The sequence below is a fragment of the Abramis brama genome, assembly GCF_963993115.1.
Source record: "Abramis brama genome assembly, chromosome: 18".
Taxonomy (NCBI): Eukaryota; Metazoa; Chordata; class Actinopteri; order Cypriniformes; family Leuciscidae; genus Abramis; species Abramis brama.
In genome coordinates, this window is record NC_139980.1 from 30008705 (window position 1) to 30034793 (window position 26089).

General features: G+C 35.5%; 1 protein-coding gene across 2 annotated transcripts; it reads left to right on the top strand.

Annotated features, from left to right (window-relative positions):
* Nucleotides 1-1530: 1530 nt before the first annotated feature.
* Nucleotides 1531-17191, top strand: clic5b (chloride intracellular channel 5b). 2 transcript variants are annotated; one of them, XM_084090204.1, is made up of 6 exons: nt 1531-2149; nt 11809-11918; nt 12269-12394; nt 12845-12951; nt 14345-14526; nt 15118-17191. In XM_084090204.1, exons 1-6 carry the CDS (start codon nt 1631-1633, stop codon nt 15280-15282), a joined length of 1209 nt encoding a protein of 402 aa, XP_083946330.1. In that variant the 5' UTR covers nt 1531-1630; the 3' UTR covers nt 15283-17191. The 2 variants fall into 2 exon arrangements, with proteins under 2 accessions (XP_083946330.1, XP_083946331.1); XM_084090205.1 differs by lacking the exon at nt 1531-2149 and adding an exon at nt 7876-8064.
* Nucleotides 17192-26089: the final 8898 nt, after the last annotated feature.

Below are 26089 nucleotides of genomic sequence, written 5' to 3' on the forward strand. Positions count from 1 at the left end.
CAAGATTTAAAGGGATAGTTCACCCAAAAATGAAAATTTTGTCTTCACTTACTCACCCTCAAGTTGTTCCAGCCTGTATGAATTTCTTTCTTCTGTTGAACACAAAAGAAGGTATTTTGAAGAATGTCAGTAACCAAACAGTTGATATTGACTTCCATAGTATGAATATAGTAGCCTATATATTTTTTTCATACTATGGAAGTCAATGGGGCCCATCAACTATTTGGCTACCCATATTCTTCAAAATATATATTTTCTGTGTTCAGCAGAAGAAAGAAATTCATACAGGTTTGGAACAACTTGAGTTGTGAGTAAAGGATGACAGAATTTTTAATTTTGGGTGAACTATCCCTTTAATGGCAAAAAAAAACACCCCCTGCAAAAAGGTAATATGGATATTAAATCATGAGGGTTCAGAGGTTTTGTCAGAATTTCCCTGATGAAAGAACTTTTTTTTTTTTTTCTTTTTTTTTTTTAAGGAATAAACACATACAAAAAAAAAAAAAAAAAAAAAAAGTAATTTATTTAAAGATACTCAAATTATCCAAATGTCAAAGTATAGGCTACATATAAAGTACACATTTAATAAAATCAATTTTATAACTTAAAAAAGCCTCTTGGATATTTATCTTTAAAATGCAATTAACATCATCTTACCTGATAGATTGGTATAACTGTTAGATTTTTTTTTTCTATTCCTGATCACTCACTGCCACCTAGTGATCATAATTGACCAGTTCCCTTTGAAGTTTTATGACGGCTAGGTGGAGGGAATTATTATTATTATTTTTTTTTTTTTTTACAGACATGCCCTCAAATACTTTCTAATAGGCCTACATATAATAATTAATCAAATAATAAATATAAAGCCTAGCTAAGCGGCTATATTGTGTAGGAAATCCTAATGTTTGGAGAGGCTTGTGGAAATGGTCGTTTCCAGACGGTCAAAGAAAGTTTTGATGGCTTTTGGTTTTGTTGTTTAGCAAATAAATACAATCAAGGAGAATGAAACACAATACACACGCAAACTGCGTTAAAACAGGTAAGACTGGCTTTGTCTGAGGCAAAAACAAAACATGGAGGATGAACGCATCTGTGTTTAAACATAAGCTTATTCCCTGGACTTCGCTCGGAAATGACTCATAACAGATAATTACTTGTGTGATACGCTAACATGCCTGTTATGCGTAATGAAGTTCAAGTTTAAAGCAAAACCTTAGAAAACGAAAAGCAACCCTTGAGATTCAGACATTCTTATTGGTTTATTAAATTACATATTTCTTTAATAGCACATAATACGCCACTTTTTTTTTTTTATTTCTACTGAATGATATTTTGTGTCACTAAACGTTTAGGGTGTGGTCAGTATGATTTGTAGGCTAACTTATACACATCAATTAAATAAAAATGTAGCAAATAGGCCATGCAATGAAAAAAAGCCAACTTTTTCTCAAGAGAATACGAAGACCTAGCGGGGAGTCACTTATTTACTACTGCTCACATTTTATGACAGTCATCGAGCAAAGTTCATTTATAAGTGATCTGTCATCTTCCGCTGCAACAGGTGAGCGACTTTCCCATTTCTCCAGACGTCCTCGCACTTCTCCAAAGTTCTGGGCGAGCTTTAATCATGGCCACGAACCTCCAAGAAAACATATATGAACAAATCGACGAGAGGGTCGAAAACATCTACGAGAAGCCGTATGTCGACATAAACAGTACTAACACAGAGCCGAAATATGAGAATCAAGGCGCGCGTGAGGAACCGATCTACAGCTCGGTCAATCAACCCTCTCCAGACTACATGAACACGAGAGTCTCAACTGAAGAAGAAGAAGCTCAGCTTTCTCCCTCAAGTGAACGAGGAGAGCAGATCGAAAGCGAGCTGATGGTGGCGTCTCTGCAGAATGGAGACGGATACGGGTCCGGAAGGTCTTCATCTTTAGAGGGAATTGGAGACCCTTGCTATGAAGAGCCCTCACTGGTCCACGAAGACCTGCTCATGGCTTACAGTCTCCCCGAAGACGAATCTCCAGAACCGGAGGAGGTGGTTGACTACAGCCTGAAGACTGTGGAGAACAGAGACGTGCAGCAGGAGACCACTGAGGATCCCGACCCGAACCAGCCTGGGATTGCGCTTTTCGTCAAGGTAAGGGCTCTGTTGGTTCATTTGGGGCTGCATTTATGACAACTGCAAAAAGTAACAGGATATTTTTTAAGAAAGTATTAAAGTTGGCCTTACTACATTTCAGAGTCTAAAGGTCAGTTGGGTGTGGTTTGTGATAGTGATGTAGTTTGTCATATTTCTGCTTATACCTTTGACCACTGAAGACATGTGAAGACAAAATGAATGTCAAACCTTTGTTCACTGGATCAGCCGTTTTTATGCTTGAACCCCTGTTTCACCTAAATTGTTGTTAGGCTATATCTTTTAGTAATGCATTACACATTCAATTTTAGTATACTGTATAAACTCAGATGTTTAAACAATTTATTAAACATATAACATTAGCGTATAATAATTGAGGTAAATTTATATATTTTATTTGAATCCAAATTAAGTAAAATGTATATATATATAACTTTAAATTAAACAAATTACAAATTATAACATTAATAATTATCATAGTAATAACACATTATATTAATAAAATTTAAATTAAATAAAAAAAATTCACTTGTCTTTAAAATTGTATTTTGCATTGTCATTTCAACCACAATCTCTCAAACCTCATTTGGGAAACCCTCAAAACAGTGGTTTTACTGTAAAAAACAAACAAAACAAAAATAAGTATTGGTTTAACTTAAAAAAATTAAGTAACCTGGTTGCCTTAAAAATTTAAGTTCATTTAAATAAAGACAACAACAGAAACTGTTAACAAAAAAATGTTATCTGAACCACATCAATTATCTAAGTTGATTTGACAAAAGAAAAAATGTGATAACAAATCATGAAAATATGAATTATGAATTCATACTGTCTTATTATCTAAATGAAAAACAGTTTTGACATTAAAGGATGCAAAAGAAAATCAGGCTGACTGAAATGCTGTTAGAAGTGTAATAGATGTAAATATCTCAAGCACATGTGTTAATGTTAAGCACAATGGCCTAAAATGTACAGAAAAGATTGGTATGATTCATTCAGGTACTATTTTCCTCTTGATCATTAACTTCAAAGGAGCTTTCAAAAGTTTCTGTGCTTGCTCACAGCCTGTGTATGTCAGGAGATAGACATCATGAACTGATTGCATCGCCATTCATTTTCCTTTGCAAGGTTCACTGCGACAGGCAATATGAATAATCATTAACTTGGGGATCCGTACAGTCATGGATACCAGGATGAACTCCTGCCCTGAGGAACACTTTAGTCTGTGAACACGACACGGTCACTCAGCCGACTGAGAATCTGTGATTCAGGCTCATGTTCATGTTTGATGCCATTAACAATTATGGCATCAAGACACATTTTATTTTTATCGGTTCATAATTAAAAAATAAGATACACTGATATGGATGCACCAATGAACATAGCGTGATAAAGGTGTTGTCCTTAAGAAACCCTTAGGAACAATTCAAATATTACATAACTATTTTATGGCCGTCATAAAAAAGCAAGGAATAAAGGAGTGTAAGTTGTTGTTGATTGACATAACATCAGACTGCTTTCGTTATAAATCCTGAAAGAGAACTCACATAAATGATTGCAAACAAAAATCCATAACAGCATTTGTCTAGTAAATATTGGCCTTGGTTATGAATTTAATCTTATTGGCTGTGCTATGATCTGCTGAAGCCAGATGTTTATGGAATTGACATTGCCACCTGTACTAAATCATACAGATGTTGGTGGTTACTGATTAGATTAAATATTTACATATTAAAAAAAATTAATTTACTTCTTCTTACATTTATAGTATGTCTATATTTGTTTTAACTCCTGCTATTAAAAAGGATACAGCTGTATCAGTACTGTATTGTTTCCCGAGTATCGCTGAAACCATTTTAAAGGCCTGTTCACACTAAGGACGATAACGATTACAATAACAATAAAGATATAACTCTAAAAACCCTTATAAATATGAAAGAATAGCAGAGTTCAAGCATTTAAAGCGGCAGTCAACAAAACTGCAGCGAGCACTTATAATGAACAGAACGATAACATCCGTTGGTGTGGACGCTAATATAGTTATGGTTATAGTTATCGTTCTTGGTGTGAATGGGTATTAATTAGTGGCCATTTTTTTAAATTTGATGCAGCAGCAATGTGATAATAAGATATAAATAAGCAGACTCTATACACAATTGCAACTTTGATTAAACAATGTTTATCAGGCGGTAAACAATTCCTCAAGTGTGACCTTGAACATTTAAGAAACATATTTTAAAACTCTTAAAGGACTTTGGCTCAGCCAAATGTGCACCATGCAGAAGTTAATTATTCACAGCAGTGATTACACTGAACCTGTTGGGAACTGAGCCATGAAAAAGGAGACTCATGTTGGAGTTACTCTGAATCACTGACATTATTTAATTCATATTCCAACTCATCTAAGGTGAAAGGTGATCTTATAATGCACTCGGACACATCATCAGTGATGTAACCTGTGGTTATAGGGCATTTGTGACCCTGGATGACAAAACCAGTCACATGGGTCAATTTTCTGAAATTGAGATTTATACATCCTCTGAAAGCTGAATAAATAAGCTTTCCATTGATGTATGGTTTGTTAGGATATAGGACAATATCTGGTCGAGATACAACTATTTTAAAATCTGGAAACTGGGTGCAAAAAAATCGAAACATTGAGAAAATTGCTTTTAAAGTTGTTCATTTATGTTCGCGATTGTGCTGCATTCACTCACAAAAATAAATGTTTTATATATTTACGGTAGGAAATTTACTAAATATCTTCATGGAACATGATCTTTACTTAATATCCTAATGCTTTTTGGCATAAAAGAAAAATCGATAATTTATCGAACAATGTATTATTGGCTATTGCCACAAATATACCCGTTGTACTTGTGACTGCTTTTGTGATACAGGGTCACATTTGATTTACTAGTAAATTAAATCCATTTGCTTCTACATCAAAAAGTTTTTAACAAAATATATTTTACTGGGAATTTACTGTATGTAAAGCCACTGTAGTCTTTCCTGCGTCAGGTTTAATTTACAACAACACTGAAGCAAGCATTGTTAGTTGCTATGATTAGTCATTCATATATTTATACATATAGACAGTATATTTCAAAAAGGAAGAAAATCATACACCACTAACAACTGCATCCTACACTGTAGCATGAATATAGTAATTTCTTCCAGTAGAGGGGACTGTTAAGTCGACTACAGTAATAACATTCCAATACATCTTTCCTCTTTTAGCTCACACATTCCTGTGATGATGTTATTAATGATGTTAATAATGTCCAAATTCAAGTCAGATTCAACATCTTTATTACTAGGGCCCTTAATAAGATGTAAAAGCATAATATAATGACATTTAGAAAAGACCTTTTAGCAGGATCATTTTAATAAATGGTCCCATGTGATTGGGTCATTATCTTTACAGACACAGCAGTTGTAGTGTGTTGTTTCTATTCACTATTCAAGTAGACATTTATCTGACATATTTATACAGAGCAACTTACAGTACACTTAAATGTAAAATTCCAAAACCTGAGGTTAAGTGACAACAGTGATGATAGTTGGATCCACAGGTGCTAGTTTGTTTACCAGTTCTATATATAATGTAATGTAACTTGCAGCCAGGGTCATCTAGCAACTCTCCGTTGGCTTGCGAGCTGGAAAAACCAAACTCTAGTCAGGCCAATCACATCGTGTATAGAGTCGGTGGGCGGGCTTAACCTAATGACGGCAGAGTTGCGATGGTTCCGCGTGAATTTCCTGCTACTTGAAAACCAAGAAGATGGGTCTTTCGAATCGGCTTTGGTCGCGACTCTGGAAGACTTGGAATGAAGCTTTTCTTTGAGAAAAGAACAAAGAACGGCACTGAAGTCATTCTTAAAAAAGGAATATGTGCCTTTTTTATGTATGAAAAAAAAGGAATCAGATCTTGATGTGGGTCTGGCTTGTCAGGCTATAAGAATTTAATTTAGACTACTGACACCTAGTGGAGTAAATATATATGTCCTGCCTATGAAAATTGAAATCTTCACCCTTTATCCAAATATTATTGAAGATTTGTTAAAGATTTTGTAAGCTAGTCGATAAGTTTGCGAAGTCGTCTGGCCACTCGGAGTGTTCTCCTTCTGTAAGTTTCCCCCATCTCCATAAATGTGTAACGTCTCAGGGTAGAAGAAGATGAAGCTCCAGGCAGAGATCCAAAACACTCAACATTTATTTAAACTGAAGAATACACAGAACAGTGTGCAAGTGCACAAACAGAGTGCTAACACAAACATTGACCGACAACTGAAAGAGTGAAAACCAGGAACTTAAATAGAGAAAATGACAAGACAACAGGTGAAGGAGATGATGATGGAACACAGGTGATGGTGATGATCATGACGATGTGCAGGTGAAGGTAATGATGACAGAGGATTCTGGGTAGTGTAGTGCTGACAGGACGATGACAGACGGTGAATGTGACAAAATGATCATGGAGCTCAGCTAGAGTTCTTGGTCATCACTCTAACCAAGGCTCTTCTCCATTGATTGCTCAGTTTGGCCAGAAGGCCAGCTCGAAGAGTCCTGGTTGTCCCAAACTTCTTCCACTAAGGTTTATGGTGGCCACATACATGCACCTGTGAACCTTCAATGCAGCAGATTTTTTTGTAGTCTTCCTCAGATCTGTGTCTCAACATAATCCTGTCTCTGAGCTTTCTTTGACCTCATGGCTTGGTTTTTGCTCTGATATGCATTTTCAGGTGTTAGACCTTTTATTGAGAGGTGTGTGCCATTTCAATTTGACGATTAAGTTTACCTGAGCTGTTGAATTAAATACGCTATAAACCGTGCTCATTCAGGGATGTGCATGGACGACGAACATACTGTGTTTAAATTCCACATACACAGTTCAGTTGAATGATAACGAACCCTCTTTAATGCTGTTAAACTGAATGTACGAAGCAAAATGTTTGCTGATAATATCCTGAATATACTGAAGTAGGAGCAGTTTATCCATCAATCAATTGCGCATGAAAGTTGCATTCATCACTATAGTAGTGTATATCTATACTGTATGTGTGCCCCCCCCTCTCTGACTCCCCGAACGCCATTATATATTTTAAGAAACCAAATGAGTAATCTTCATTTCACAGGTTCACATCAGTCATGTCCGATAACTTTGAACGCAAATTCATGGTATAAACCAAAGCCAGCTCATAAAATATTTACCAGGGAATCTTATTCTCCTGGGCTCCAGAAGATGATCAAATATAACCTGCCGTTACCTGCCAGCGTTCTGCCTGTGACTCGGACTGCATTAAAAATGCATGCGGCTCATTCCTCTACTCTTGAGTTTCTGGGCCATGAACATGGCGCACGAGTTTAGTGGCAGAGACTCTAAACAAGAAACTTATTTATAGGGCTCAATCTTTTTGATAAGAAATTCATGAATTGTCTGTGTTTACATGTAATATATGTGCATGGACTAATACTGAATCAGAAACGTGAATCTCCATAGATGTTTCAAGGTCATCTCTCAACATCATAGTTACAGTTCTGGTTTATTCTCATCTGTCACTCAAGCTCATCAGAGTTATTTGTGGAGGGGGCGGGGCAAAGTAAAGCTCCACCCCCAACTAAAGCCTCTCACCTATTCCCTCTCTTTTACATCATCCCTGTTTGGGAGAGAGCTAGATTCACCTTTCATCTGGGCTCGAGCTGACATTACAGCATCTGGTGCCATTGGATGCCCATCAAGAGCAGAACAAACTGAATTTAAGTGAGCGTGGGTAAACGTTAACGTTTAACCCCAAATATTGGCAAAATACTGCTGGGAGGATGTAGGTGATCGATCAGAAGAGGTACTTGAGTCAAAGAAAGTGTCTACAATGGGAGACGGTCAAGAACCTGAAATTGAGTTATTTGTCAAGGTAAGGAAAATATCTAGCATTAGAGTATGCAGAAGTGAAGTTATGAAGCTCTTATGATGTCAGTGTAACTCAATAGTTGTTCTAGAGTAACATGTGCATATTTGACTAGGGTTGTAAGTAGAGTGGTGTTTGAATGCCAGTAGTTCTCGCACATTGGTTTATAGATTATCGGTTGCTTATAAAGGTGGTGTTAAAAGAATATACCCTCAATAATTCGCAATCTGATGTTTTTGTTAGAGATGCACTGATATTAAAATTTTTACCCGTATCAATAAGCTAATAAATGGCTAATAAATGATTCTGTTTTGTCTAAATAAACCATTTTATACTAATTAAAAATAAAACACTGAAAACTAAAATCTGTCGTTTTTAAATGGTAAAAGTGACATAACATTTATAATGTACAGTAAGAAAAATGGATTTGCTATAGATTTCATTTAACAGTCTTATTAAAATCATTATCATTATTAGTGTTTTAAAGATTCAAGATACATTTATGAAGGAAATGAGCATGCAGAATTAAATATCCAAAATTGGTCAAGATTTATTTAATATTGACTGATACCAATAGATTATAAAAATGTAAAACTATTATTAAATATAATAATATTGTCCAATAACCAATATGATACCGATATATCGTGGACACCCAGTTTTTGTGACTGTGGGCCTAACAAGATAAAGGTAGACATAAGATCTGCAACCATTATTAGACTACAATTTGTTTTCATCATACGCAAATACAAAATACAGTTTTTAAAAGTGATGTCCATCATTGCAAATAATGCAACCAGCTTATTAGATATGAACATTATGGGAAAAGTAAGCAAAATATAATAAATTTTGTATCATAGATAGCCTCTGCAAAGTCACTTAACCCACTTATGAGAAAGCAAACATATGCATACACTGACAAAGCATTACTACACGCTTCAGTTATGATGAAAGTCATATGATTAAATTGGAGAATGCATCTCATGTGCCAATGGCAGTCATACTGAAGCAACTTAAATAATTAAAAAAAGAAAATGTTTGAAACAAACAAATCCTCTTACAGGCACTAATCTTTTGCATTTAACAGCATAAATACTGAACACAAGGCATTGTCAGTCAGTCACACCCGTTCTGTTTACAGCCCTGAACTGCTGCCCAATAGAGCAACCGGTCCTATAGCAAACCGGCCTATTGTTCTGCACTTTCCAGATCATAGCTGCTCATTGTTCTGCTTCCAGTCGTCTCTCTGTTCTGAATTTGCCAGAATGGACGGATGAGTGGAACTGGAAGTGTCCTGACCTTTCACATACCATCTGCCTCATTTATCTGACTGTGTTATGCAATGTATTGTTTCTCATGATTCCTCTCGAACCTTGTAATGAAAACAAACTCTATTAAATTAGAAAAGATGCAGCAGAAGTATTTTCACTAGTGGTGTCCGTGTAGCTATTATATATTTGACAGCACGCTCCTCATGTTCTTCTCACTACCAGGACCGCGGTTAATGAATGCAGTGTGCATAATTCATATTGTGCTGGGTATTGTGTCACAGTGTAAGCTATAGCTGGTCTCGTACTAGTGTTCCCGCTGTTTTGGGACACCTGATCTCCTCGACTGCAGAGACGCACAGTAGCAGTGTGAAAACATTTTTCAATGCACTGTCATGCATTGAAAAAACCAGGGTCATTTATACACTTCATGATGAGGAAATATAGTGTTTATCACTGAATAAGGTAAATTAGTGTAACTGTATGATTTGTATATTGAAATACTAATTTTTGAGTAAATAATAAAATGAAAATTTCACATTTAAATGGATTTTAAAATGAGCATAAGCACAATTGCTCCTGGTGCATGTCCCAATTTAGTGGCGTCCAGTCTAAGGATGGGTTTTTCAGAAGGGAGACTGTGACCTCTGTGAGGTCAATGGCGGTACTGCAGGGGTCTGCCAATCTAAGGTGTTAAACAAAAGTACAATATTAACTTAATTACTTTTTTTTTTTATCTCCCTGACCTGTAACTGAATGTGTTATGGCCTTTACTTCACAAAATTATGAATCAGTATGAATTATTTAGCCTTAATAATTTAATGGTTTTAGCAAAATCCCACCAAACCACAAGTGTAATCTGTACCATTTTACAAAATAATATCACAAAACACTAAGTTCTTGAGCGAAATAATAATAATAAGAAAGAACTAATAAGAAAGGAAATAACAATCAGAAAGAAATAATAAAGAACACAGCTCACCTGCAATACATTGCACTTATTGGAAAACCTCTGGTTTGTTTTCAGAGATTTAGGCATTCATATATTAACATGTATTAAGCGATTTATGAGAAATATCTATTTCTGATCGGACTGAGCACCACAACACACTTGTAGCCAATCAGCAGTAGGGGGCGTGTCTACTCATGATGGGGGAGGAGAGAGTGAGCAAGAGGGAGATTTGAAGAAAGACTGTAGAAAGAGAGATGGCTGAGAGACATTACAAAAAGAGAAAAGCTCAGAGGAATATCACTGGAAAAAGAAGGGTTATGATCAGGCAAGAGCTTTAGGACCGAGTTAATATTAGAAAAGTTTTCCAGCGCTGGAGATGCCTTAAGTGTGAAGGCCTGAAAACGGCTGCTGAGGTTGCATTGTTTCTGCTCCATATGCGAGTAACATTGGTTTTGCTATAATTCACAGAACCAAATATATGCTGTTGTTGTAATGTTAGCTATAGTAACAGGACAGTTTTGAGTGTCATTGTTTGTCTGGAGCTGCTGCACTGCTGCTGGCGATTAACAACCAACTCTTGCATGTATATAATAATAATAATTTGTTACATTAATAAAGCGCTTTTCTAGGTACTCAAAGCGCTTTTACATATGGAAGGGGGAATCTCCTCAATATACTCTTGTGTACCGTCATCGTTGTTCTTTCATCATCTTTGCTTTATATTTCGCGAAGCATTATTTTGCCTCACTTCAGACATCCATCCATTAAGACACCCAAATCTTGCATTGCATGTCTGTGCATTTTGGGTGCGGCGCAATGAAGGGAGGGGTGTGTTTGTTTGGGTTGATTTAAAATATCAACAGTGTTTTTAAGAAATCGCTTACTGCACCTTTAATACAGAACATGGATTGTTAACACTACTTAAAGCCTTCATGTATAATGCATTATAAAGGTATTCATAATGTACGTTAAAATGCATTATAATGTCACTCCACGTCACTTTCACTTTCATTATATATTTTCATAAATAATTGTAACCAAAATTAAAATTCATTATAATATTTGCAAAATCCTTGTTACATCTGAAATTGGTTGTTTGTCATGTGTTTTAATGCATTATATTTTCTAAAGGTGTGTTTAATTATAATAAGCATTATAATGTATTATAACTGTGGTTACAATTATTCATGAGACCATGCAATGCATTATAAGGTGCATTACAAGGCATTATAAATATTTTATAATGCATTATATATAAAGGCTTTAAGTAAAGTGTTACCCATAGGGTTTATCTGACAACCTTAAAGCGATTATTTTACTTGAAAATGTCCTTCAGGTTAACTCTTTTCTTAACGTCCATCAAAACATTAAAGCAGCAGCAGGGGGCGCTATGACACTTTATCATTCTCAATCCAGTCTCTTCCCTCTCGAACATGAGGACTGGTCTCAGACATGTTACATTAAGATAAATGAAGACTTGCTGATTCCTGGAGGTGATGTATATGTAAAGATGTGTCTTTGTGTTTGCAGGCTGGTTGTGATGGCGAGAGCATCGGAAACTGTCCGTTCTCCCAACGCCTCTTCATGATCCTCTGGCTCAAAGGTGTCGTCTTCAACGTCACCACTGTCGACCTCAAGAGGTCAGAACTTTATTCATCTGATATATCTAATGACAAGAAATCGACATTATTATATTACATAAATCTCATGTTCATGTTGCTAATTGACATGTCTATTGGATATTAAATCTAAAAAAAAAGTTATTACAGTATTTGCAGTCAGTTTTAGATTATTAAACATTGGTTTGAGCTTTGACAGGAACACTGCATTATTATATTTGAGCAATATCAGTCAAATATAGTTCAGAATTTTATTCATTGCAAATACGAAAATGAAAAAGAATCGACCTACATTTATTCTGCAATGCAAGAGCTGGTTGAGTAATAACATTAAGAAATTAATAAAATATACAATTTTTGTTGTTGTTCAGGAAACCAGCTGATTTGCACAATTTGGCTCCAGGCACTCACCCTCCTTTCCTGACCTATAACGGTGAGGTGAAGACAGACATTAACAAGATCGAGGAGTTCCTGGAGGAGGTTTTGGCACCACCGAAGTAAGCTCACTTTTACAAATACACTATAGAAACTCTAAACCTGTGGTTCTCAACTGGTTTTCCTTCAGGACCCATTTTGCATTGGACATCAATCACAGTCAAACAAAGCACCAAAATTGTATACTAAAGTAAACAAACATCAAACATTCAAATCTATTTATATTGGCATAGCTAGCATCACTTAATGGGACAAGTTATCCAAATTTAATTTGATTAGCATTTATTTTTATATTATTTATTTTATTTATCATTTTTTTTCATGGCCTATGAGTCTATGACCCATTTTTAGGTCACAACCCACCAGTTAAGAACCGCAGCTCTAGACTTCCAAGAATTTTTTTTTCCCCTTTGCATTGTATATTGTATTAAACATCACATTAAACCACTGTGAACTAGAACTGTAAAGAATACTGACACATGTTTTTCTATGTACCTTTCCTTGTGTCCAAGGTACCCCAAACTTGCAGCCAGGCACAGGGAGTCAAACACAGCTGGGAATGACATATTTGCAAAGTTCTCAGCTTTCATAAAAAACACAAAGCCAGATGCGAATGAAGGTATGCATGTCAAACTGGATCAAACTGATTGAATGAATGAATGGATATATTGTGTTTTGGTCAGTACCCTGAAACAGGGCAAAGTTAAATTCGGTTAACTCTATATGGAATCCATAGTGCTGTAAACATCCTACGTATTTTAGCATTAAATTATGACTAGTGTTCACTTTTTGGAGTGGCTACGTTTTCAGTAGGAATGTGCCAAAATAGACATTTTGGCTGAAATGATAACTATTTTTTTGTTGTGGTTGATAGACGATAACCAATGATGACTGATATAAATATTTGCAGTTTTTCCAGTATTTAAACGACGTACATATGGAACCTGGCAGCCAAAGAAAATATTCTTTTAATAATAATAATAATAAAAAATTGATAATATTAAATTTAAGAATATTATATTTATATTCACATATTATATTCCATTATATTCACACTACCGTTCAAATTTTAGGGGTCAGTACATTGTTTTTTTAAAGAAAATAATACTTCTATTCAGCAAGATGAATTAAATAGATCAAAAGTGAGACATTTTGTACAAGGTTACAAAAGATTTCTATTTTAAATAAATGCTGTTCTAGAACTTTCTATTCATCAAAGAATCCTGAATGGTTTCCACAAAAAATATTAAGCATAACTGTTTTCTATATTGATAATAATATGAAATGAAATAAATTGCATTTTTAAAATATATTAAAATAGAAAGCACTTATTTTAAATTGTAATGATTTTTCACATTATTGTAGGTTTTACTGTATTTTTGAATAATTAATGGACCCTTGGTGAGCATAAAATACTTATTTTTTCAAAAACATAAAAAAAATTACCCAAACTTTCAAACGGTAGTAATGTTAAATATCATATTTGGTATTGATATTATAACAATGAAAAAAAGTGCTTCTAATATCAAACCAATCAGAATATCACAAATATATATATATATATTAATATTGACTAATATTAATATTGACATATGGTCACCCATTTATACATACATACTTTTACATATTCTTCTATCATTGATAAACTGTTACTTTAATTACCTTGAACAAAACTCAAAATCATTAACAAGACCTTTGTCTCAAAATATGGTCAATCATTTTATCCGTTCTCATTTGCTACATAAATCTACAAAATTATAAAAAAACATTAACTATCTGATCAAATTAGCTCAGAATCAACTTTGTGTTGGTGTCCGTGATCGCGTCAAGAATCAGCCAAATTTGAGATTTTTTTGTACCATCTAGTGGTATAAAAGAGAATAAAGTCAAATACGCCTTTAGTCCCGTTACCCTATGCTTTTAGAATTTTTGGCAACTGATTTTACCATCCACAATCAAATACTGTGCAAAAACACACTGGTTATACTGGTTTTTATGTGCTGTTTTGTTAGCTCTGGAGAAGGGTTTGACAAAGGCACTCAAGAAGCTGGACGACTATCTGAACAGTCCCTTGCCTGATGAGGTAGATGCCGACAGCATGGAGGAGGAGAAGGCCTCCAACCGCAAGTTCCTGGATGGGAACGATCTGACTCTGGCAGACTGCAACCTGCTGCCAAAGCTCCACATAGTGAAGGTGAGCCGAGCCGCTGAAGGGGACTTGTCACTAGCAGTTGGCCTGCAGTTTTTGGGGGTTAACCAAAGGAGGTCTGCGATACCCGGAGAGAGCTATCCGTTAGCATTCTCATTCATCTCAATGGCAGTTTTGGGGGAAATTTGGACTCGTGGAGGATAGTCATGGAGAAGATGCTGTTTGCTGCCATATGGTGTAGTTATGGCATTCACCAGCAGGGGGCCATGCTACCAGACAATGAAGATTTTAAAGGGATTATTCAGAGTAAAATCAACCTAGGGTCCTTTGCACCATGACCTCGAGCCAAACACCCCCCCAACCTCCCCCTCCCCCCCCAGAAGCTTTTTTTCCCTTAGTTGAACATTATTAAAGTTAGAGATATCAGCCGAATGGCTTAGTGCAGGCGCTAACGGATCCAAGGTTGTATCTCGTAAATTACCAAACTTCTACAGTAGTACAAATAGGTTCTGTACTCATAAAACGCAGTGCAAATACAGCAGTGCATAAACAGAAGCCAAATGAAAAAAGCAGGTTACATTTCTTTTTAAATGGAATTATTTTCATTCATGTTTTTCCATCCATTTTTGTCTGCAGGTCGTTGCCAAGAAATATCGTAACTATGACATTCCCAGCGATTTGACAGGAGTGTGGCGTTATCTGAACAGTGCGTACGCTCAAGAAGAGTTCATCAACACACGAGCTGCAGACAACGAGATCGAGCTGGCGTATCAGGACGTGGCCAAGAGGCTAACCAAGTAAACTGACGAGTAAACGCAACACAACCAGACCTGGGGATATTTTCTTGAGGAAGAGTTGATGTTTTCCATGTAATTCAAACTTATTGATCCCAAACTACAAGTTAGTAGTTTTTCATCCGGGGCAATGATAATCATCCATTGTGCTCTGATAATACAGTAATTATGAAACACCTCATTTGCCCGAGTACAGTGACTCAAATGTGAATCCAAAATATCAGCCAATACTTACAAGCTCTCACTGATCTGTTGCTCATGTAAACATCAGCCTAAGCAACTTTGCTGTTGTCTCTATTTAAAGAGACTGGACATTACTGTTTTTCTGTTGTTCTCTCTCTCAGCATAGACAACAGTTCTTCCTATTTTTTAATTCTCTGTATCATATCATGCACTGATTCTTGAGATATGGGACAAAACAAAGATAATCACTGGAATATTTAATAGAACAGCCCCAAACATAATCATTCATATATATTTAAACTTAAGAAAAATCTGAAATATAAATATGTAATCCAAAATAGTTTTGATACATACACTGCCGTTCAAAATTTTAAGGTTCGTAAGATTTTTTTTTAATGAAAAAAGGCTGCATTTAATTGATCAAAAATACTGTAAAAGCAGTAATATTGTGAAATATTATTACCATTTATAAGAACTTTTTTCTGTTTTATTATATTTTTTAAATATAATGCATTCCTGTAATTGCAAAGCAGAATTTTCACTATAATTACTCCAGTCTTCAGTGTCACATGATCCTTCAGAAATCATTTTAATAAGCTGATTTTCTGCTCAAGAAACATTTCTTATTATTATCAACGTTAAAAACAGTTGTGCTGCTTCATATTTTTGTGGAAACAGTGATACATTTTTTCTGGATTCTTTGATGAATGGGAAGTTCAGTAGAATTTATTAGAAAAATAAATGCTTTTTAACAATGTAAAAGTCTTTACTGTTACTTTTGATCAATTTAATTGATTTCTTGCTGAATGAAAGTATTAATTTCTTTAAAAAAATCGTACTAACCCTAAACTTTTAAATGTTAGTGTAAACTTTGAACTTTTTTTGTTTAATCTGCATTGTCACAGTACTCAAGGATCATGACAGTTGAAAAACCTTGTTCACTTTGTTTTGGTTTTACAATATTGCATTCTGTTATGTGTTTATTATATTTGTGTGTAATGCATGAAAAGATCAAATGTGAGCTGCAGGATAAACTTAAAAGTTAACTAATCAAATATAATTCCTAGTTTTTGTACATGTTTCAAAGGTTTTTATTTCCTGAATGCGCACTAAATGAATTTGTTTTCAAGTAATGATTTAACGAGGATCTAATTTAATATGTGCCTTCATTAGAAGAAATACAGTGTGGCAAATACAGCATGATCGTTTCCAGCTAAATATCCTGCTCTTTTATTACATTGAAAGCCACTAACAGAGTTTCCACAAACGGTTTACAGAAAATTTCGCAATTCTTTATTGTCTCATGTAATTTCTTTGTGAAGTACAAGTTGTTCAGACTTTCCTCTGTTATTCCTCACAACTCGTATAATTTTGTCTTCTCAATTCATGTTGTCTTATCTCAAAGTGTTTAACATCAATCAACGCTGGATATATCATACTTAAATATTTATTCACAACCCCGTTTATGGGAAATTAACGAGCTGAGGTGGAAAGGAGATTCACGACACACAGCGGTCCACCGAAATGGAGAATAAGGAAATCTGATCGGGCGTTCATCCAGGTCTCCTCCTCTCCACTTAGCACTGCTGGAATATCATAGGGCCCATGATGGGTCCTTGTGGAGCTCCTGCTCTTGTGTGGTTTGGACAAGCGTTTGATATGAAATGAGAGTGTGGCGCCAGAGAGGCCTATTCCGAGTGAAGCTCTATGAATAAAATAATATTTTCACAGTTTGACTTGCATTATTTCTTTTTCCCTGCGCACACGTTTTTGCTAATTGATACCGGTTAGTGGAGCCGTTTCTAAGGAAATTGATATTTATTGTAATTGAATGATGAGTGCTAATTGTGCGGTTACGTTTCTGGATCATTCTGAGTGTTTTTGGACACTTAAGCCACTCAGAAAATGTATGGATGTCATTGCACTAGATCTATCTGTCTGTATATATATATATATATATATATATATACACACACACACACACACACATGTATGTATATATATATATATATATATATATATTTACTTAACGTGTTGATTGAGCCATTACGTTAGCTGATGGTAGCTATGTCACCAACATCTAAACTGGGTTTCATTGTCCGTTAAATGCAAAGAAACCTACTTTGATCTGGTCGTTTCATCCTTGAGCAAAGATGAGTGATGTCTGCTAACAGATTTAAACATGAGCTTACAGGCCATGGATCAAAGCTCTCCCTTTGCTTCCACTCTCTCATTATGGCCAAAAGCCATCCAAGCCTGTCTCTATTTTTCCTTAAAAGAGCCTCAAAAGTCTCCGAAGACCTGTGCCCGTCAGATTTACAATAGGGAACGGGACTATTTACCCGAAGTAGGAGCCATCCAGAAATAACAGTGCAGAAAAATAAATGGAGCCTGCTATATTTTTCCACACAAGTAAGAAAATATGCTATAGGACTTGTGCCTCGCTGGTTCGTAATTAGTTCTTAAACATTCTCCGCCTTGGATCTCTGCGTCCACATTCAGCGTTTCTGATAATATACAATGCGGCATTAATGTCAAACATGTCTCACTCTGGTTCAGGGCTGTAACTCTAATCTGTTTGTACAGACTCAAGTGATTCACAAGTCCTTAAGGAGGAGACCCTACAGACAGGGGCTCACTGTCTCTCTCTAGTCTATGCTTGAATTTGTGAATTACTTTTTTAAAGGAATAATTAACCTACAAATATACATTTTGTCATTAATTTTTTTCTACACTCTTAAAACTAAAGTTTCTTTATTGGCATCTATTGTTGAAGAAGCTTTTCATTCCTTTTCATTGCACAAAAGGTTCTTTATATTTGGAAAAATGTTCTTTAGATTAATTAAAATATTCTTCATACTAAGAACATTTTTTTAATTTATGAACTGTTTACTGAAAGTTTTTTTGGGGAACCCAAAATGGTTGTGAAACCCCTCTTTTGGAACCTTTATTTTTAAGAATTTAATCACTTTCATCCACACTTTCGGGAGTTTCGCGTGAGGGGCGAAAAAGATCTGCACGCAGATTTGCATTTTCAAGTTGCAGTTCGACGTGCTGACGAACATAAAGCTGCTTGGTCTCGCAAATATCATTCGTGTTTTGTCGAAATCACAGTTGAAATCAAATTTAAAGTTCCCATGAAATCAAAATTGAAGTTTTTTTTTGGCTTTTAGTATGAATAAGCTCGTCTTACTGTTATCAATAAGCAAGTGTGCTCCAAAAATAACAACAAAATTTGCATTTAGAAGATAAGCGTTCAAAGCTTAGTCTCTCATTTCCGCCAATATGGATCAATGATTTTGATGACATCACTCTGCACTTCTGCTTCTCATCAGATTTTCTGTCCAATCAAATGCTCTCAATAGACAAAATAGAAGCTGAAACTGCGGATGAAATCGGTCACTTGTTCACACATTTACTCTTTTCTACATGGTGAATGGCACATAGTGCACTATACAGGGGATAGGGAACGATTCAGAGAGCGTAAATATGCTTTCAATTGGGACGAATAAAGTCTAGTTTCATGTTAGTGTCACATGAACTGCACAGCGCACACACTGCTCCGGTCTAGAGACACGATACACAGAGCGGATCATATACATGAGTTGGCGCAGACCAGAAAACATATCGGACCCATTTGAATTCTGCACAGAATGCTCTATTTGAAAGCAATATGGAGGAGATTGGGAGGAGAAACGGTTCGAGATTAGGAGGAAACTGCAGCTTTACCGAGCTCAACGGCTCTGGCCGAGCTGTGATATAAACGAGACGCTATTGGCTATTTTAAAAAAGGGGAGGAGCTGTTCGATATGTCCTGCCCTGTCTTCCTGTTTCAGTGGAAATTACGTCAACACATTGAATAATGTGGAATATTTCAAGGCACTTCAGGGGGCCTTTAATTACAAGTGCAAAGAGGCTATTTTACACAAAACCTTTATTTTCTATAACAATCTTAACAGCTGCATTTTCTGTAAAGTATGGCTATAGCTGACACTTAGTATTAAAATATTCTGATTTACTAATTCTAGTAAAAAAAAAATAGGGGGGGGGGGGGGGGGCTATCACATTTTATTTCATTATTTCATCACCCTCTTGTTTATTGCAGTTGCAGAACATGTCCAGCAGATGGAGGTATTACAGCTTTACGACATTCTAATCACATTTTGACCAATGTGTCTGTGGCACAGCAGACACATATCTGAAAATGTACACAAGTGTGTTTAAACAAAGGTTTGACTGTGAACCAGATGAACAAAGTATTAAATTACCACAATCAGTGACAGTTGAGAATGAATCAATGTTTGAATGAGTGTCTGGTAGTGTCTGAGTGACTTGAAAGTATAAACAACAGTCAGTACTAAAGAGCGCAACGGTAAAAAAATTGATATTGCCAGATTTATGGAGTATACAAGACCATATATTATTGCTGAACTTCTAAGACTCCTGCAAGTCACCCTATTTAGCCTCATTTTGGTTGTATGTTTGCAGTTCCTCTCCGGATTTCAGTAATATTTAGTTTTTAGGATCACATGAAAGTTTACTGTTGATTTGTGGTCTAGTAGAATGAACTGGTCTCCAGAATTCTGACACAAATGCATTATATCATTTTTATTAGGACAAAGTGGAAGAAACATAAATCCAGGTTTTTCTTGGAGAAACAAAATATCAGGTTTTTCCTCACAATCGTAATGAAGTTGCCATGTGACTGACATGCAGTGGGATTTGATGGAGATTGTTGATCTGACAGGCACACGCCTGTGGCTTCAGTAGAAAGCTGACGACCTAACCAGAGGGATTTCTGGCTCTGCAGAGCTCCAGTCTGGCAGACCAACTGGACATCAAAGCGGAGCAGTGGGGTTTAGTACTCGCCCTGTCATACAGGACTGCTCCAGATCCACAAACACAGAGAAATCAGATACTTTTGGGGTTATTCTACAAAATGGGTGTCATTTGTATATCTCATATATAGCCTACATAAAAACAATGAGTCACTGAACAGCTATAATGCCATATATATATATATATATATATATATATATTGTATATATATTTTGTTACAATTGAGTCAAGAACTCTAGGGTTCTATTTTGAACTCTATTGAATCTTTTTTCTAAGAGTGTATGTATTTATTTTAAGATGGCACAATGGATTTTAACACATAAGCACATTATTTATCTTGAAATTCTACAGAATCGTACTTTTATTTAAAATCCACTTTATCAAACTGAAAAAGGCACCTGTGTCATAGAATGACTTTTTGTCAGTTCTGAGTTTTTTTTATTGTCCTTTTTTTGGTACAATTTCCAGATGAGACATTCAATGTATTTCATTTTGTCTGCATTAGTCTGCTGCATTATTGTTTTATAATGTGTTTCATTTTATGTATTTAATTTGTATTAGCCTATTTGTTATTCAAACAATTTGTACCCCTGAGTTTATCATATATGTCCCCTTTTTTAAAGGGTCAATATGTAAGAATTTGAATGTATTAGTCACTTTTTTTTACTGCCAATATGTGAACAGTTTGTAGCTAAACTTAAATAAGGAGACCTTCCCCAACTTCCAAGGTTGTCTATGAAAGCCTGTAGACTGATTTTTATGTGAAGGACTCGGGACGTTTTTGCCGGGAAAATCAAAGGGATGTGACGGTTACTCGCTTTCCAGAGCCCTTCTTTCGTTCTATTACACATTAAACAAATTATTTTAAAGCAAAAAAGGAATTGATTCAAAATACAGTCACATAGCCAGATCCTTAAAGTCTATAGTCTCAAATATATTTATAATCAAACCATCATAGCAGCGTTATTTTAATTACCTCATCTGTCACATGATGCTGGTGAATTGCAGAGATCGTGCAAACATCCACATCGCTATGATCAGATGCTTTCTTAACTGCTGCTTTCTCATCGATATTCACGTTGCTCTCAGCAGCGTGGATGGCGTCTTGAGTTCGTTATTGCTGCAAAGGGTATTTCCATCTTCTTTTTACTTCTAAGGGAAGAACAAAAAAGCACTTCTCCATGAGTAGCCTACATTGAATTACACATAGACTGGGTGCACGAGCAATACTTTGCTAGCTGCAGTTCACTTAACGGCCACCAGTGTCACTAATAACAAGGGTTTCTGAATTCTCTTTAAAGTAATGGACTATTCCATCAATCAAAAAGACTTTGTCATAATGACATCATGATTAACTCTCCAACTCTTTAATGTCAGCTACATTAGATCACTTTATCATATGTTTTGTAATGTTTGTCAGCAGAGGATGATCTTAAATTGTCAAGTCTGATACCATGGTTTTGTAAGAAACATTTGAAAAGTGGAAATTTCAGCATTATTTTCTTTTTAAAATGTATTAAATTCCCACAAGGCTTTTGATGTAGGATTTAACGGTAATCGGTCAATCTGGTGACATTTCTAAAACCATACTGTGTATATCCCAACATAATTGTACACTTTTAGAAGAAAAGGTTCTACTGTAGAACCTTAAAGGGTTCTGTAAGGAGCTTCATATATAAAACATTTTGTGGTTCCCATCATGGGATCATTTTATTGATTTAGTTTGAATTCTCTTTGTTTTAAATAATTTTTTCGTTTAATTAAACGTAATGAATTAAACAGCTCGTAAACATACTTTATCAGTAGAAAAAAATTAAATAACTTGAAAAATTAAATAATTGTTTAAATTGAGTCAAGAACCCTGTAGGGTTCTAAATTGAACTCCACTGAAACTTTTTTTCTAGTTTCTATGTATTTATCTTAAGATGACACAATGCATTTCATCAACACATAAACACATTATTTATCTTGTATATGTTGAAAATCCTACAGAATCGTACTTTTATTTAAAATTCACTTTATCAAACTGAAAAAGGCACCTGTTTCATAGAATAACCATTTTTGTCAGTACTGAGTATTTTATCGTCCTTTTTTTGTACAATTTTCAGATGAGACATTTATTACTCGGATATATTTCATGTTGAATAATGGAGTCTGCTGTATTATTATTTTCCTCAAAACTGATTGATCAAAGCCAGAGCTGTAAAAGAGATTTTCTTCATTAGCCTTTAACAGTGAATCATATGGTGAACAGAAAGGGTGATTACAGCCTCAGTAAAAACAGATTGTCATTTCAGTTTTTCATTTAAGTATGGAAATGTTGCTCTTCCTGTAGTGACAGGATGTGGCGGCGTGTGCGGAGACAGTTGCGCCTGAGAGGACCCTAATTCATTTTAGACATGACTTGGTGCCTGCATACGAATCCAGGACAGCCGAGTTTCCTTCTCGGTGCTCCATCATGCGATATATCTCTCCACATAAGAGCACAATCTGTTCCTGAGCCCGGCTTTACCCACAGAAGCTCTCGCAAGTCCTCGGCTGTCAAGAAAATTCGTTTTATCATTCAGCCATATAAATCATCACGAGCTCCACAGGAAATCGAGAAAGTTTGACTTTCCAGTCATAAACCATAAAATCTGTCATTAATATAATAACATGCATTGGGATATTTGGAGACAGGGCTAAATGAGTACCAGACGTGGGCATCGATAAAACGGTTTGGCTCGCAACATCAGTTTTCCAAAATACAGTATCAGAAATAATAGGTATAATGTCACCGGGACTATATGTCACTCATCATGCGAGATCTCTGGAAACGTGATTTGACCGGTTTGCATTACCAGTTCATTAGTTCTCAATTAACACTCAGTCACCTCAGAAGGTTTATAGGGCCGTTTCTTTGACGAGAAACATGTCTTTGCTCCTCTGTGACTGGCCGCGACTCAAGACGGAGTTTCTTTTCCAAATATTTCACATTTTAGTGTTTGGCTCAACCCTATGGAAAAAGGCAGTTTTGCATGAATATTTGGCATGCTGCTGAACTCTGTCCATCATATGCAAGTCGATCTTCACTGAGACGCTCACTTGTATTGAGCGGCCTTTGACAAGTTAGATAGAAGATAACTTGAGCCTCCTGGCACAGACATATAGATTTAACAATGAGATCTATTGTTCTTATGGTAGCTGTCCATGGTACTGATATCAGAGCCGATTGGTCCACAACTACCTTGATTATCGTATGGTGGGTTTGAGCGTAATGTCACCAAAACTGCTCGGAAGTTTCTTGAATATGCCACATTTAAAAGCACTTTGACCTTGGAACTGTCTGAGGACAACTTTATAGAGGTCATGCTCAAAAAAATGTACTTTATCTTTTATGCAATGATTATGATTCCTATTTGGATTATTTAGGAGCCTTTACACTCTCATATAAGATCATATGAATTAGTAATTGCTGAAGAACAGCACAGAGCTCATGCTGAGCAATGGCTCAGTTTCTCCAAAAGACAAAATTGAAATACAGCAGTGAGAGTAAAGCACTAGAGGGCGCAGCTGACTGTATCTGGACCTCCCTATCTGATTATTAAAAACAGCATCATTCTGCTTGTTTCACACTTGTATTGATTAAGAGTCATCTTACAGATGATGTTACAATATTGTCTAGCTTCTTTAAAAAAATCTAATTTAATTGATTTAATTCAAGTTGACATCACTAAATCACTACATTAGATTACACCAACAAAACTTAAAATTTAAGAGTTTCAGGTAGAGGGATTATTAAAATAATATTTATCTAGATTTTAAATCTGGTTTTAAGCATAAATGTCAATAAATTGTGACAAAAAGCCTTTAAAAACTACTTTGTGGTGGTAATAGGAAATAGGAAAAAGGAACGTAATATATTTACTTAATATCTTATTTTGCTTTTCAGGTAAATTTTGGAATAAAAAAGTTTTGGAATAATTTGAAAGAAGCCTCTTATATTCACCAAGGCAGATGTTTGATTAAATTTATATTTTAATATGCATTTTATGTGACGGCAAAGCTGAATTTTCAGCATCATTACTCCAGTCTTCAGTGTCACACGATATATGCTGATTTGGCGCTCGGTTATTGTTGGTGCTCAGTTATTAATAATGGTTCTTATTATTATCAATGTTGTATTGATGAACTTCAATGTTGAAGTTTTCGTTGCATAATATATTAAGCTGTGATACGCTTTTTCTAGATTCTTTGATGAAAAAATTCAAACGAACAACATTTATTTGAAATAGAATTCGTTTGTAACATTATTAATGTCTTTATTGTTCTTTCTGATCAATGGACTCGATGGAGTCCTTGCTGAATAAAAGTATTCATTTATTTTCTTTCTTTTTAAAAAAATCTTACCCCCAAGTTTTGAATGGTATAGTGTATCACAAAAATATTAGACAGCACAACGGTTTCTGCATTAATAATAATCATGTTTCATGAGCACCAAATCAGCATATTAGAATGATTTCTGTAGGATCATGTGACACTGAAGACTGGAGTAATGATGCTGAAAATTCAGCTTTGCATCACAGTAATAAATTATGTTTTAAATCTGTTCAAATATAATAACAATGCACTAATATTGCACAATAATATTGTTTTTACTGTATTTTTGATCATATAAATGGGGCTTATAGGTGAACTTCTTTCAAAACATAAAAAAATGAATTATTGTATAACTTTTGACTGGTAGTGTATGCTTAAACTATTTGTTTAAAGTTATTTGAAGATGTTTAGACATTTTTAATGGAAAGACAGAAGTACTGATTAAGATCATACATTTTTTGCAGTATTGGTGGCCATAGAATGCATTTAGTGGGCCCTTTCAGACCCAAACCGTTTACAGACTTTAAGTTGTTTGACACAGAGGTGCTGACTGGTTTGTGGGTGGAATGTCTCTCTCTCTCTCTCTCTCTCTCTCTCTCTCTCTCTGTGTTTCTCACTTAGTAAGACAATAATTGAAAGATTGATATCAAAGGGAAAATCTGGGGGAATTTTGCTTGACCAAGAACAATGTAACAGTATCAGGTACAGTACATTCCCAAATACTCAACACACCCGACATTACTTCAGATTTCACTCCACTGCATTTAATAACATACAGCGGGGTCCAAAAGTCTGGAGCACATTGAAAATCTGGGATTTAAAATCTAATTTGGGTCCATTTAAAACATTCAGAACTATTTCTTTGTTGCCCACTCAGATTAAGGACCCCGTGCTCTCTGGCTGTATCTGAACATCTAAAGTGTGAACCTGAAGCGTGCTTTTCCCACTCAGTTCATATTCATGAAAATTTCAGGAAGGCCCCTGGTATAAATGGAGATGGATCACTCTCTGATTATGCCTGTTATGTCTTCAAGCAACGTGTAACAGCAATTTAACAGACATCAATACCAGAGAGACGAACGCGGCACTGAGGCCAGCCATGCGCTTCCAGGACAATCCAAAGCAAATGTTGATCCAGACTTTTGTCCAAGTCCTACAGTTCTACAGTAGTGCACAAACCCTGAGCTGCTTCCCAGCTTTCATCTCCGGCCAGGTATCTTCAAGGTTCATTGATAAGGCAATGAAACTGTATGTAAATGGAACAACCCGGCGCATGGACTTCTGGCCATTAGTCTTCCCTAAAGCCCCAATGTGACTTTTAATCAACGTCAAACTGGGGAAAAGAGACAGAGGAGAAAGTTTAATGACTGAGATGATATATTTAAAGAGGAACACAGTAATGCCAGGAAACTATGATAGAATACTACGTTCGA